Genomic DNA, 13,964 nt, shown 5'->3' on the forward strand with positions numbered 1-13,964 from the left:
TTGTGGTGGTAGATAAGTTCATTTTGATTACTGTGATGGATTCATCACATGTATATATGTAAAAAAATATCAAATTGTGCACTTAAAATATTGTTAAAAATGAACAATTCATTAATAGAGAAGATGAGAAATAACAGCATGTTTGTATGTTAATGGGAATGATTCATTAAATGGGAAAAACTGGAAACTTGTCTTTTAGAAGGCATATATTGTGCAGAGGACTTTGGCTAGGAATATAGACACATAGACATTTATATTCTCAACAATTTCCTTAAAACAGAGTCCTAGAAATTAAACACCAAAGTGTAGAAACATTCAGCCCATCTTATATGCAATTAGATAAAAGAAATATGAGCGTATTTGTGGCTTTAAACTTACTGGAGTTCTATGTACCTACCTCAGCTTTTGCTCATGCTGAAGTTATGTACCACTGTGATTGTGCTTGGCACAGGGATTGGCAAACAGGGAAAGATTTTTGGCTTCAGAGGTAGGATCTTCATAGAAGTCTTCCTTCTGCTTGAGTGCAGAATAGCAGCAGCTAGGGTAACTTGGTCGTTCCTCCACTGAGCAGCAGAGTGTATTTGGTTAGCCCCTTGAACCTGCTCTAGTCTGTGACAATTTTGACAAATAAAAGTGATGCTGTGTAGTTTTCGAGGCTAGGTCCTAAGAAGCTTTGAAGTTTTCACCTGGGTCTCTAAGAACTTGCTCCGAGGAAGCTAGCTGTGTGTGGTAGGTTCATCTAGCTTGAGACTCCATAGCCTGAGTCATGTCAGGATGTTGTGTGCAGAGTTGCCTGGTTAGCCCTCAGGTCTTCCGTCTATCAGTCTAGGTATCAGACGTGCAAGAGAAAGCCTTCAGATGACTCTAGCCCCAGCCATCATCTGTGACTGAATGAGGGGTCCCTACTGAGAGAAGCCCAGTGTCTTCAGATGCAAGAGAGATATTATACTGTTTAAAGCCATTAAGATTTGGAGTGGTTTGTGATGCAGCAATAACCTGAATAGTACATAAATGTACTTTAGGCAAACTGGTAGGCTTTCTCCTGAGTGACAGTTCTATCTGGGAACTTTTCTGTGTTGTGCTTCATTTGACCAAATCTTTGAAGGCAAAAACATTTTTTTTGGTTTATTTTTTGTGATTCAACCTACCCTTCTCCTTTGCTTCAATATTAAATACCCAGGAGGGACACTCAATAAATGCTAAATTAATAGGGTCTCTCCATGGTAATGAGTGAAGAAAACTTTATCTGACAGTAAAATGGGCACTATTTTGACTACATAGCTAGTTTTTTTTTTCTTTTTTATGGTGCTAACTTCACTTTGAAATTACTTAGCTGATTATTTTAATGTAATCAATTTCCACACTGCTATTGTCATTTTACCCGATACTGAACATGTCATATTTCAATAATGTTTAGGGTGGAGATGGGGAAAAGGGTAAATTTTAAGGGTGTACAAAGCAGGAAAAGGGGCTCTAATCACCTAAATAGGATGCTCTGACAATAATGCTTTACATTGTTAAAGAATGCAATTACCTTGCCATTGGTTCTTGCTGTACTGTCTGCAGTAAGACTGACGGTGTTCACATGATAACTCTAAGAAGTGAGAAGCCAGGTTTAGCTTTTATCGCTTAAGAACTTTGGACAATCATCTTATAACTATTGAGTACCAGCCTGAATCAAAACACAGTCTATGATAGGTACTGGAAAAAAAACCCTCAAGGAATATTCCTGATTTAATAATAAATCAGTGGCATAATCTTTAAATTGACAGGACACTACGGCAAGTGCCAAAGGCAAGTGGATGAATATTATTAGACAATTATTAAATATGTGTTTGTCATGGCTCAAGAGCAGGAAAAAAAAATCTACACTGATTTTTTATACAAGTCTTTATTTACAACTTGTTTAACAACTGTACACTTTTTGCAGCCTTGAAAACATTTTTGTACTTGAATGGGAAAATATAGTTTGACCAAATCTTAACTTTATTCTTCATATACATATACATATATTATATGCATACATATAAACATATACATATAATTAATACCATAACAAGTTGGCAGTCATAAAATTAAAATGAATAAGTGATATCAAAAGGAAATACAATATAAGATTTCAAAAAAATTAAAAATCTGTCTTCTAGTGGTTTATTGGACTTTATGTTGTGATTTTAATGAAAATTTCTTACTGAGGCTAACGAGTCAGTCACCTCAGAAAAACAGTGAGAAAACCCACCGATCTAATATACAGTAAATGGTTGGTAAACTTGGTAAACACATGGAAAACTCCTTGGATGCCATTATGTACAATGTTGCTATATCTGTACTGATTCCATCTGTGAACTGAGAAATTTTGAGTCCTATGTGAATTTATTTCATTTTTGGATTATAGTGACAAAGAATGAAGTTGTCAAATTATAAATTCAGTAGTCAACCAGAAATAAGAATATACCTAGTAATACCCTTTTTGCAAAAGCTAAACTGCAAGATGGATAACTATGATGCCAAATAGGAAAGTAACAACAATTCATAGAAAAATCAATAATACTTAAGACATGAATATAAGGCTTTAGAGCTGGGACTGTAATCAATACAACTCCAACTCCAATGTACTAAGGTGTTTTCCAGCTCATCTGAAAAGTTTAAAAAATATATAGGAAAAAAAAGCCTTTTTCTAACCTCAAATCTTTGATAGAATTTATTAACCAAAATAAGGCAAATTATTAAATTATTAGATATGTTTGAATTTTACCATTCATTACACAACCAAAAATTGGGTGTTATAAATGGTGGGGCAATTGTCAAAACATGAAAACTGCAAAACAAGATAAACCTAGAAATTATTCTTCTAAGTGCAAAGCATTCTGAATTACACATAACCTGTACACAGCAAAGTTAGTGACAGCAATAACATTTTAGTGCAACTAAATTTTAAATAACTAAGGCTATTAAAAAACGAAAGGCTACTATTAAAAATTAAAAGGCCTCAAATCATTGGCATTTGTGTACAGTCATTTCCTGTATTTATACTAAAGTACTATTTACTTCAAGCGTAATGAAAATTTCCTTTAACATGAGTCTCCGTAGTACACACATTAAATTAGGCCAACAATTAAAAAAAAAAAGCCCACCTCAAATCACACCATTTATCCATCTGTACTTGAACAAGAATTTCATAATTTACTTGGAATTTGACACTACTGGATTGAGTCTGTTGCCTGATTTAAAATATTTAAAAAGGAAGAGGAAAGCATCATGACTTCCTAACAGGATAGTTTTAACTAAGCACCAAGCTGACTCAAAACAATTATGATTAGTCCCTTATTTTCATTAAAAAATTCAAAGATGCAGCCATATACATCCTTTTCGTTATGTTAAGAAGTAAAATAATACTAAAAATGTTTCATTAAGTCACTAGAATAAAATGCTTGCTTTATACATGAAACTGAACTTGATTCATAATCTAAGTTAGTAAGAGCAAGAAACACTATGAGGAAAACCAAAAAGATAATTTGGATCATGATGTGCCTTTAGGGAGTAAATAATCAAATGTGATGTTAGGGAGAAATGTTTAAAGGGACATAAACTTTTGTCTCCACTTTCATTAGATCTACATATATTTTTAAAAATAATGGAAGATAAGGATGTTTAACAATTTTTATTTGTAAATAAATTAAGAATTCACTGGTTTCTGCTGTGTTAGAAACTATGTATCATCAATTTGAAAAGACTACAAAAAGGGGAGAAAAGCCTGAAGATACTGTTATGATTTATGAAATGATTTAATTATATCACTTGGAAAGTAAAGTGATGAAAACCTATTTAAAAATATATTGAAAACTAGTTTCAAGGGATGGGGTTTTGATTTTTCCAAAGTCTTTAAAAAGGGCTGGTGTTAATTTTTATAAGAAAAACAGATTTTACTTCCATAGTTGAAGAAAGCTAAGAGTTATTATAAGTTAATTGAATACTTTTATTTTGTCTTTCCATTTGGGCATTATAGCACTGTAAAAAAGCATTTTCTGCAATGATGGAAATGTTCTGTATTTATGCTGTTCAATAAGGTAACCACTACCCATGTGTGGCACTAAGCACTGGAAATGTGGCTAGGTGACTGAAGAACCAAAGTTTTATTTTTAATATTTAATTATAATTTAAATCACCATGTGGCCAGTGGCTAATTGGACAATGTAGGTCTAGAATCTACTCTTATCTAAATTAGCAAAAAGCCACTGACTGGATGATAGACATTTAGAAGAGAACTTATCTATTCAACAATTAGTAGATATTCAAAACATTATATTTTGTCTGTGTGTGTATGAGTGTATTTCATTTTTAAATTTTTACTTTAGGGGAACAAAAGCAAATCTTCCCTCAAAGGTCAGGGTCTAGACTTCTCTATTTCAGTGTTACTCTCTTCTAGGTGACTTGCTTAAGCAAAAAGCATTAGCAGAACAGGGGGTAATGAAGAAGAAAATACTACAGAAACTTTTCACACTATAAAAGCATTTCTCTCGTGTAAAAGCACAAAACAAAACTCTTAAGAGAATGTTCTTATGCGTAAATCTCCCTATTCTTTGGCAGTAATCACGTGTCAATGTTTACCTAACAACAAATATTTCAGTTACAAATGGAAGAGTCCTAAGTCTTAAAGACACCTCTCAATAGACCAAGCTGAAAACTTTGCTGCATTTGAACTTAATAGCCAAGTTCATTAAGCACATGTTACAGCAGAACGAAGAATATTTCTGTAGCATTCTGCCATCTGTAGTGTCTGCCTTTTCCCATCAGCTAACCCCCACCATTTCGCAGATTCTCTGACTTCAGAGCTCCTGGAACTTGGCTTTCTTTCTCCTGTCTTTGGGTCTAGGCAATGATGAAGAAACTATGAAAGAAAGTGAAGGGCAATTGATAGGTTTGTATTTTAGGAGAGAGGCAAACCAAAGGTTAGAACATGTTTTAACTAGAAGATTGTTTACTTTTTATTAAAGCAACTCCAGAAAACAAAAAGTTTCAAGTGTGTTGGCATTTGAGAGAACTTGACTTCATGAGTATTGACTTATAAAAGTCTTATTAATGTGAAATATAAAATGTAATTGATGCCTAGCAGCTCCAATCCAGCTTCAAATAGATCTCTAGACTTAGATTTTCAGATCCCACTTTAGACATTTCAGAGAGAGTACAGAGCCCATTTCTTCGGGTGATCTTTTACACTTTTCATAGTGAGTGCTCCAAAAAAGGGAAAAAAACCCTAGTTGTAAAAGATACAAATCAAAAACACCACAGAAAAGTAGAAGAAAAATAATTATCTAATATTAGTAAAGTGCTGTGAGTCTTGCAATAAAGTATAAATAATACATAAATGATTAGATGTAACAGTGAATATTAAGACACTTATCTCTAATAGTGACACAAACACACTATAGAATGTATATACAGTAATCACTGCCCATACGTTGACAAATACACCAAGAATAAACACGCATCCCTTTTATTAATTTTAGCAATATAATTGCTAAACTAATTATTTTCCTTTGTCAACTTCGAGATCTTGTAAGTGGTAACACCTGCTCAGAAGTCCCCCCACATACATTAAAGCAACACATGCTTTGGTAGTTTCCCTCTCACTTTGAGATTATTCTTGTCATGATAGTTAATTCTTCCTTTAAGCTCTGAGTAGATATAAGTTTGAGGCTATGGACACTTTTTCTGATGATTTAATCTTAATCTTCAAGACTCTAACGATCTAATTCTGAGCCTAGGGGTAATTTATCAGGTACATAAAGACTCTCTTGAATATATTTTTTTAAATCTCTACCCTTGCCTTCAATTTAAACAAAATTTTTTTGGGAGGCTATTATGTCTAATCAGGGAGGAACATAAAATTGAGCCTAAGGTTTATAAACTAGATAAAGCAGACCTAGAGAAGTCGGTAGTAATTTTCAGCCACCACAGATTTCTTCTCATCTTATCAAATCATAGTATCCTTAATGGCTTCAAGTCACTGTCTTAGATTTAGAAATGGTAACAGTTTCAAAATGAAAATAGATGCTTTCCCCTCCACTGATAAACGTATAGTGAATATTGTATGCCCAGTTAATGCCCACTGAAGAGAAGGGCAGTTAGAAAATAAATTATATTTTTGTCTCTTCTTTATTTAATGATCATGTTAAGAAAGTCAGAAGATTTTATGTAAACTGTCACTTTAGGAACACTTGTTAAGACAGTGGTATTTTTAATTGTATTAGTACTTCCATCCACTTGGTTATTTGTTTACAATGAGGCCATTTCTTGTCCCGATAATCCATTCTAATTTCTAGGAATGGATTTGCCTTAACAGCTTTTGTTACTTTCTCAGATTTTAATGCTCATTTATAAATACAGCATACAAACCTATCTTATAGAATATTACTGGAAGATAGAAAAATAATGAAGAGAGACATCACATAATTGTTAGGAAACATGTATAGACCCCCTACAATCGTCAAAACTCATATACTTGCCATAATTAGGTTCAGGTCTCTCGTCTCTCAAATAAACTAATGTTCCTTTCTCTATCAATTTAAGTGCAATATGAAGAATCCAAGTATAGTTTAAGATAACATTAAATAAACTTCGTAAGTTTTTATATTCATAGATAACACATATGAATTGGATTGGATTGATAAAAGCCTATTTAACAACATAATCATACATTCATTCTTCCCAAGAACATAATCAATGATTTAAAAGAGATGGATATCATCACATTTGTGCTGTCCTTCATTTTATAAAAAGGAAGCTAAATATTAATACTTCTGTGATTTTGGGGAATAGGGAAGGGCAGAAATTAGCTGTGTCAGTAGCAAATTATTTTGTTTCTTGGGTTTCTGAGAAATGAACAGTTTTTACTACAAAACTTTAGAATAAAATTATTGTGCTTAAACTGGACAAAACATTTTTCAAAATTTTCAATAAAAGGAACATATACACCAATTATTATTTAAATATGCTTTATAGATAAAGTAAAAAATTGGATGACAGATACATTAATAGCCTTCCTCATATAAAAACTTCATGGTATAAAATATTAAAATCATTATAGTTACAAAGAATAAGCTCTGAAAGCCCTTTCTAAATGTAATGAAACTGGGTTGTACAACTACCAAAATAAGCTGCTGTTTTGACAGTTGGGACTATAGAAAAAGAGATTATCATTATTGAATGGAAACCCCCTTAACTTATAAAAAGGGAAAATAAAAAGCACACTAAAATAATTTTCAGACTCTGATACCCCATTTCTTTTGTTTAATACACTCCATCTACTTCAGGGTTTCACACCGGCTTGATTTTGAAGAAGTATAATGCTACATCAGCTTGATGAGAATCCCTTCATAATATAAGGCTAAGAAGTCAAAGTTTCCTTCCATAGTTTAATGAAAAGACAACAAAAAGCTTTTTGTCTTAATGTTATTCTGTAGTTAGCAAAAAGCAAGACACCAAGCACTTTCCTCTCATTTTAGGATCACGGTTGTTCTTATCCATGGGGCTGTAAACTACCTAGGTTTACACTAGCTGTGGGTTGTGGATGCTTTTTCAGATAATCTCACGTGTTCCAAATGGGGATAACTGTAACACTCCAAAGTCTGAGACCTAGACAATTGGAAATTAAGTGCAGAGAGTTAATTCTAAAAACTTCGATTTTTGTTTTAAGATACTTCTCATACTGGGAGAGAGATTTTCAAATTTTTAACATGGTGTTATCTTGAAAAGATGAATGCTTGTCTGAGAGCAAGAGACACTCAAAAATATTTATCATTAGCTAACAAAAGTAAACAAAGCTGTTACTGAAAAGGAGATGTGAATAAAGTAGCTAATAAAATTACCTTTTCTTCAGCCTAACTCATCTTTCACTGAACAGTCACTTATTGCTGATCTATTTGCACAGTGTGGATTTTCATGCCTGTGCAGGGACTAATGAGATAGAAAAGCCAATGTTTCTGACTGGAGAACATCTAGCTTAATTTTGTACAACTGAACTTTTACTATATAAACAAAACAATAAAACTTCAACAAAATTATCCTATTAAAATCTAATCGTCTCACATCCCACAAGCCAATTTTACCAGGCTAGGGCTATCAAACAAATAATTCAATCAATCAATTCTGGAACATGGGTCCTTTATTTAGGGACTTCTTTTTCTTGGTTATTATTAATTAGACAAATGATAAAAAGGTATGATTGAGTTTTTGAAGCTCTTTTAAGATATGTACAGTTGTATTATTTATTCTCTTTTTCTATGCGGTAAACTACGATATTTGTTGGATTTTTTTTTTATTACAAACTTTGTAAATATACACCGCAGAACATAAATGTTATTCTTTCATATTCTTTAGCTATTTACTTTGTATTTTCTTACCCTGGTTAGAAGGAAAAGAGAAAATAAGCTTTTTGTTGATAAGAATTCAACACTGCGGGGATGGGTCACCCCAACCTAATGCAGTAACACTGTACTTACTCCATTGCTGAGGCCAGGGCTAGCTCCACTGTCCATGCGAACTGTGGCTTCATGAAGCTACTGTATACAAGGAGTTTGTAAAAATATAGCATTGTATAGCTCACATCTAGATAAAGCGCCCAATGGCTTTCAACTTCCAGACAGACCATGCATGCATCATCACAAACCTCCTGAGAAATTATTAATCACTACTGGAGAAATAGCAATTTCTAAATCCTGTCCAAAGCTGGGCAACAGAAACAGGGTTCTCACTGCTACAGCTAAGTTTTATTCCTGCTTTTTGAAAAAGCATCAGAATGTTTAGAAATATAATTTCTTCTATGTAATGAAAGTAACATACTAAACTATAAAGGTACAGTAAAGGAGAGTGAAAGTTATGACTGTAAACACCAAAATAATAGCATGCAACAGATGCCATAGAAAAATAAGTCAAACCTGCTTCTAAAAGCCTGGCACCTTTTCCTCCCGTTTAGAGAAATTTATCTGAGTAGGTAGGTAGGTAGACCAGGACTGGGGCAATAAATAGAGAACTAAAATTAAAACCTCTCATCTCATAGGATATAGTCCATTTAATGAACAGCTCATAGACTCTTATTTTCATCTATCTTATTCTGCAGATAGTATAATTCCCAAATAATTTTAATGTTACCAAAGTTAGTGTTCATGTCCTGTTTTAAAACAGCCAAATGCTTATGCTATTTGTGAAATAAGGGGGCAGGGGTAGAACCATTTTAACTAGTTTTTAATCTTTTATCGTTAAAACTATGTTGATGAGGTCTGCTTAGCTTCCTGAAGCCCCACAATGCATTCTACTCATGTGGTTCTCTCTGTTATTACAAATTCTTCCTGCTTTACAGTCTTATCAGGCTGAAGCATTCACACTGTGCTCAGACTTCTGTACTTAATGTAAAAAATTAGCACAATGCATGGAGTCATTTCTGTGTATGCTCTTAATACATTTCTTCAAGTACAGTTTCTGAGGACAAATGAAAACACTAATTTTTAGGTCAATTTTCTTATTAAAAAAAAGTAAGGATTTAAAGTCAAACACCTAAATATAGTTTCTGAAAATCCTTAATTAATGTAGCTTGATTTAGTGTTATTCGTTTATATTTAATATACAGGACTAAATAAAACCTGAACTTCCAAATAGCAAGTACATGAAATAAAATCTTATTAGATGACCTATCTAAAACCAAAACCAACCAATCAACCTAATTTCAATAACTTTTTGCTTTAAAAAAAAAATTGGCTATGTTGCAAGAAAAAGGCTGGAGGGGAACTTAAATATAATTTGGGACCAAATTCTTAAGTCACTATGGAAAGTCAGGCAGAGGCATTTCATTATCAAATGAATGATATTTCACACTTATATAGCACCTTTTATACAAAGTGCTTTACAATCATTATTATTTGACAGCCATTCATCAATGTAAATAAACATGGTTTACAATCTGTCAACAAATCTAAGAACTTTGAGGCAACCAAATACCCAAGAGAATCTATTCAGTAGCAAAGTCTTGGACTAGGACATAGAATTAAGAAAAAAATGTTAAGAGACCTGTTGTAACATCACATCGAAGTAGTCACTTATTGATCTTAATGACTGATATTAGGATGTTAGGTTTAGGAATTACTGAGAAACTGAAGGGTTTATATTGAAGAGTAAGTAAAATGAGGTGCAAGTCAACAAGGAAACTGTCCAAAAGGTAAGGCTACCTATTACTTCTAAGTACATGAAAAATAAATCCTTTAGATGTGGAGGGCAACTGAAACTATAAATGTCAACCACATTGCTAGAATTTGATGTTCAGTTACTAGGATATTCCAAAACAAGAAAAAAATTAATGCACTGCCTGATTTTTTTTCTTCTGTAATTTCCGCCCAAATAACCTAACCAATGCATTTATCTTCTGTCAGCAAACAAGATAGCAAGAAATAATGAAATTTTATGTATGTTTTAAAAATAGTTTCCAAATCTTTGGACAAATTTAATTTCCTATAAAACAATGTGGAAAACTCATTTTTTTTCCCTCTAAATAAATCTACCAGGTGCCTTAGGTAACATCTGATTAGCACCTCTGCCAATGTATTTATGTCTTTGCAAAAAGTGCACTTGCCAACCATTTTATATAGTAAATATGCAAGTTATTTTAAGTGCATTTGGAAAACAATTGAAAACACAGAGTAATACATCATAAAAAGATTAATTCCCTTTAAACAAAAACATTCTTATAAAGCATGGTAACACAGAGGCACAATAAAGAATATAAATTGTATATCAATTATTGGCAGAAAATCTAATTCATTACAAAGCCTACACCATTGGGGAAAGGACATTTTCATACAAAGAAAAGTACTACACTATTATACAACACTTTTAATTGGGCATTTAAAAATTTTTGGCACATTAAAAGGAACCGAAAAGACTACAAAAATAAAGAACCAAGAAACTAAAATATAGATACAGGAGAAGTCCTCAAATGAGAAACAATATCAACATAAAAGAGACAAAAAATAAGCTGGCTGAATTTCCTGAAATGTTGTCGTATGTAACAGAAGTATGCTTTGAATGCAGGTGTTTTTTAATTCTGATGGCAAGACTTGTCTACCTTGCTGTGGCTGGTTGAACATGGCCCGGATAAGATCTTCTTGTGCTGGTTGCTTGTCTTTGCCTAGCCAGAAATGACTGCCCTGAACCTGTACTAGCAAGTCTATCTTCAGCCGCCTTTTTATGCAGGGTCATTCCCTACACAACATAGGAAAAAAAAGTAATCAATGAAAAAAAGTGAAACATACTCTCACAAAAGAAAATTTCATCATGCAGAATTTGTCACGTTGCATCATAAGGCACAATTAGGAATGTTAATTCTGCTCATTATAGATTAAAATCTTATAGAGACATTTTAGTTCCAACAATTAGGTACAAATCTTCTCTTGGAAAAATTAAGGCTTAATTTTCTGAATTTACAATACACCAAAACACCAGATAATAGAGATGGAATTTTGGAATACATTACCCATATTCAATCATACTTCCTTTTCAGATCAAATGTAAAAAGTGATCTCCCAAGAACAAAAAGTGCAATTGATTGGTAGCAATTGATTCACATGGGGTTGTGGAAATCACACAGCTTATTTTGAGTGGAAAACACAAATGCACATGTTGTTTCTTAAGGAGGAAAGCCAGGCTAGGTATAATACATACCACCAGGGTGTTTTTCTTCACTTCAGGCAGGCTTGTATTCTCAAGCAAATTAAGAAAAATTCCTGACAGTCCACAACAGAGGGCCCAACCAAGAGCAGGGGGTCTTTCTTGAAGACTGGAGTAGGATGGCCTACTAGCTTAGAAGGGAGAGGATATACAATTGCTGGGCCCAGAGCACCTTAAACAGGAGGGAGGAAACCTCTGGGAGTGCGCCTTTTAAACTGTTCGTCTATGAGGAGATCAGGGAAACAGTGGTCTGGGTACTTATTTAATAAGACAATAAAGAACCCTGACCAGGGAAACATTAAGAACAGAGAGCAACTATTTATTCTCACCAATAATTGGCTACAAGTAAACTGATGGAAGTTTACACTGCAACAAGGAAGAAAGGAAGAAATAAGCAACTGAGAGCCAAAAGGAGAGCCTACCTAAGCCAAGCTATGTGAAGTCCTAGGGCTTTCCTACAGACTGGCACAGAAGACAGAAGACAAAACATCAATTTTCCCATCACTCGTTAGCTTTTAGGGAAAACACTAGTCATGGCTTTGTGTCTTTAACAGAATTTTGATCTATCATATATACCCAAATAAATAACATTTTTCCATTTTCGCAATGAGAAAACCCAGAACATGTTTTTCACTCAATTTGAAATCAAAGCATTTAAGAATCTGAAGAAAACTGACAAATATCTATTGGTAATCCTTAAATTTATTAATGTGGCTACATATATTACCAATTCTATTTTATTTAACATATACTATCTTTTTTTCACTTCCACAGTCCAAGCAACTTATTCCAATTCTTCACACACCTTTCAGATGCCAATAGCCATGACGGGGCCATCCTCTGAGATACTTAATGCCTTTTCCCAGTGCCCTCCCTTCCATTCAGTAGTCTGAGATGCAGAATTTCCTGAATGTATGTTTGAAGCAGTTACTTGCTATCTTACTGGAACATAATTTGTGGGAGTCTACTAGGGGTTATTCCTTTACTCCCGGAGAGCTGAAAAGTAGGGCTATTCTTTAATACCACGTCACAGAATAAGTAAATTCAGTTCTATAACCACGATATGTGAAGTCATACAAATCAAATCAAAACTATGAAATGACCAATAAGGATTGAGGGGCAGAGTTCCAAGGTCACTAACACTAAGAGGACAAAGAGGAAACAGAATAGATGGAGTCAGAACTAGTTCTCAGAGAACTTCCTTAGATAGTTTTCCCTTATTTTTTAGAATTGTGATAAAATTTGAAATATGTTGTTTTAACCAAGGCAAGAATAAATGTGGACACGTCATGAAATTATATGAACTTTTGACAAAGATCAAATCCCATTATTAGGAAACCTGGGACATTACCCTTTAAGACACAGTATCAGTTACAACTGTAAAACAGAAATAACCACACCATAACTATAGGGTCGGGGGCGGGGATGATGAAAAAAAAAATCTGGTTCAATTTCTTGTCTTAGGCAACTAACATTTTGACAAGGCAGAGGTGGTATTACTGGGAAGAAAAAACAATGAATAAAAAAAGACAAGTCTAGGACAAAAATATTGAAAAAAATACAGCACTCTTCAAAATTCACAGCTATTCACATCCAGAAAATTTTACTGAAGCCCAGAATGTTGACAAGCATTTATTTTCCTCTGTAATATTTTTAACATTGTGTGTGTGTGTGTGTGTGTGTGTTGGAAAATTCAATTTCAAAACCTCCAGTTGTTCAGGGTTTACCACCATGAACATTTTCCAAACCAGGTGAGATGAACCATCCTCACTGTAAGTACCACTCCTGCAAAGACAATGGAATAGTCCCACAAAACAAACACTACTGCATCTGTGCTCGATATTACTCAAGTCCCCTTCTCCTAGAATAAAATGGTTCTCAGGGCCAGAAATCAAACTCTCATTTATCTTTCTATCCTCTAGGAATAACGATGTGTTGAAAACATCCTAGCCCTGTTTATGGTGGTACTCATTTCTCCTTTTCAGTCCTAAGATCAGCATTAGGTTTGGTTAGTGTGTGTTAGGACAATTACTTTCAGATTCATTTGGTAGAACTACTTATATAATACAGGTAGTATAATAAATATTACATATTCATTAAACTTTGCAATGTGTTTTAAAGTATTATTTTCTTACCATATTGTACCAGGCACTAACAATATATTTCTCCTCCATTTCTCTTTGACTTTTTGTTTTCTCATATTCTTTCTAAAAAACAAGCACATGTAAACATGTAAAATGAAAAATAAT

The 13,964-nt window shown here is 33.5% G+C and overlaps 1 protein-coding gene across 8 annotated transcripts in view; it reads right to left on the reverse strand.

Moving 5' to 3' along the window:
* Window positions 1-1,872: 1,872 nt before the first annotated feature.
* HOOK3 (hook microtubule tethering protein 3) overlaps window positions 1,873-13,964 on the reverse strand; it is a 104,410-nt gene continuing 92,318 nt past the window's right edge. For 7 of the 8 annotated variants that reach the window (XM_027598037.2, XM_027598034.2, XM_027598030.2 and 4 more), the window contains 2 exons: window positions 13,851-13,922; window positions 1,873-11,250 (listed from right to left, as the gene is read on the reverse strand). In XM_027598037.2, coding sequence (XP_027453838.2) covers window positions 11,110-11,250; window positions 13,851-13,922 — 213 coding nt within the window. In that variant the 3' untranslated portion in view covers window positions 1,873-11,109. The remainder of the gene's footprint in view (window positions 11,251-13,850; window positions 13,923-13,964) is intronic. The other variant, XM_027598031.2, reaches the window with a different exon arrangement.

This window comes from Zalophus californianus, chromosome 2, assembly GCF_009762305.2.
Source record: "Zalophus californianus isolate mZalCal1 chromosome 2, mZalCal1.pri.v2, whole genome shotgun sequence".
Lineage (NCBI taxonomy): Eukaryota > Metazoa > Chordata > Mammalia > Carnivora > Otariidae > Zalophus > Zalophus californianus.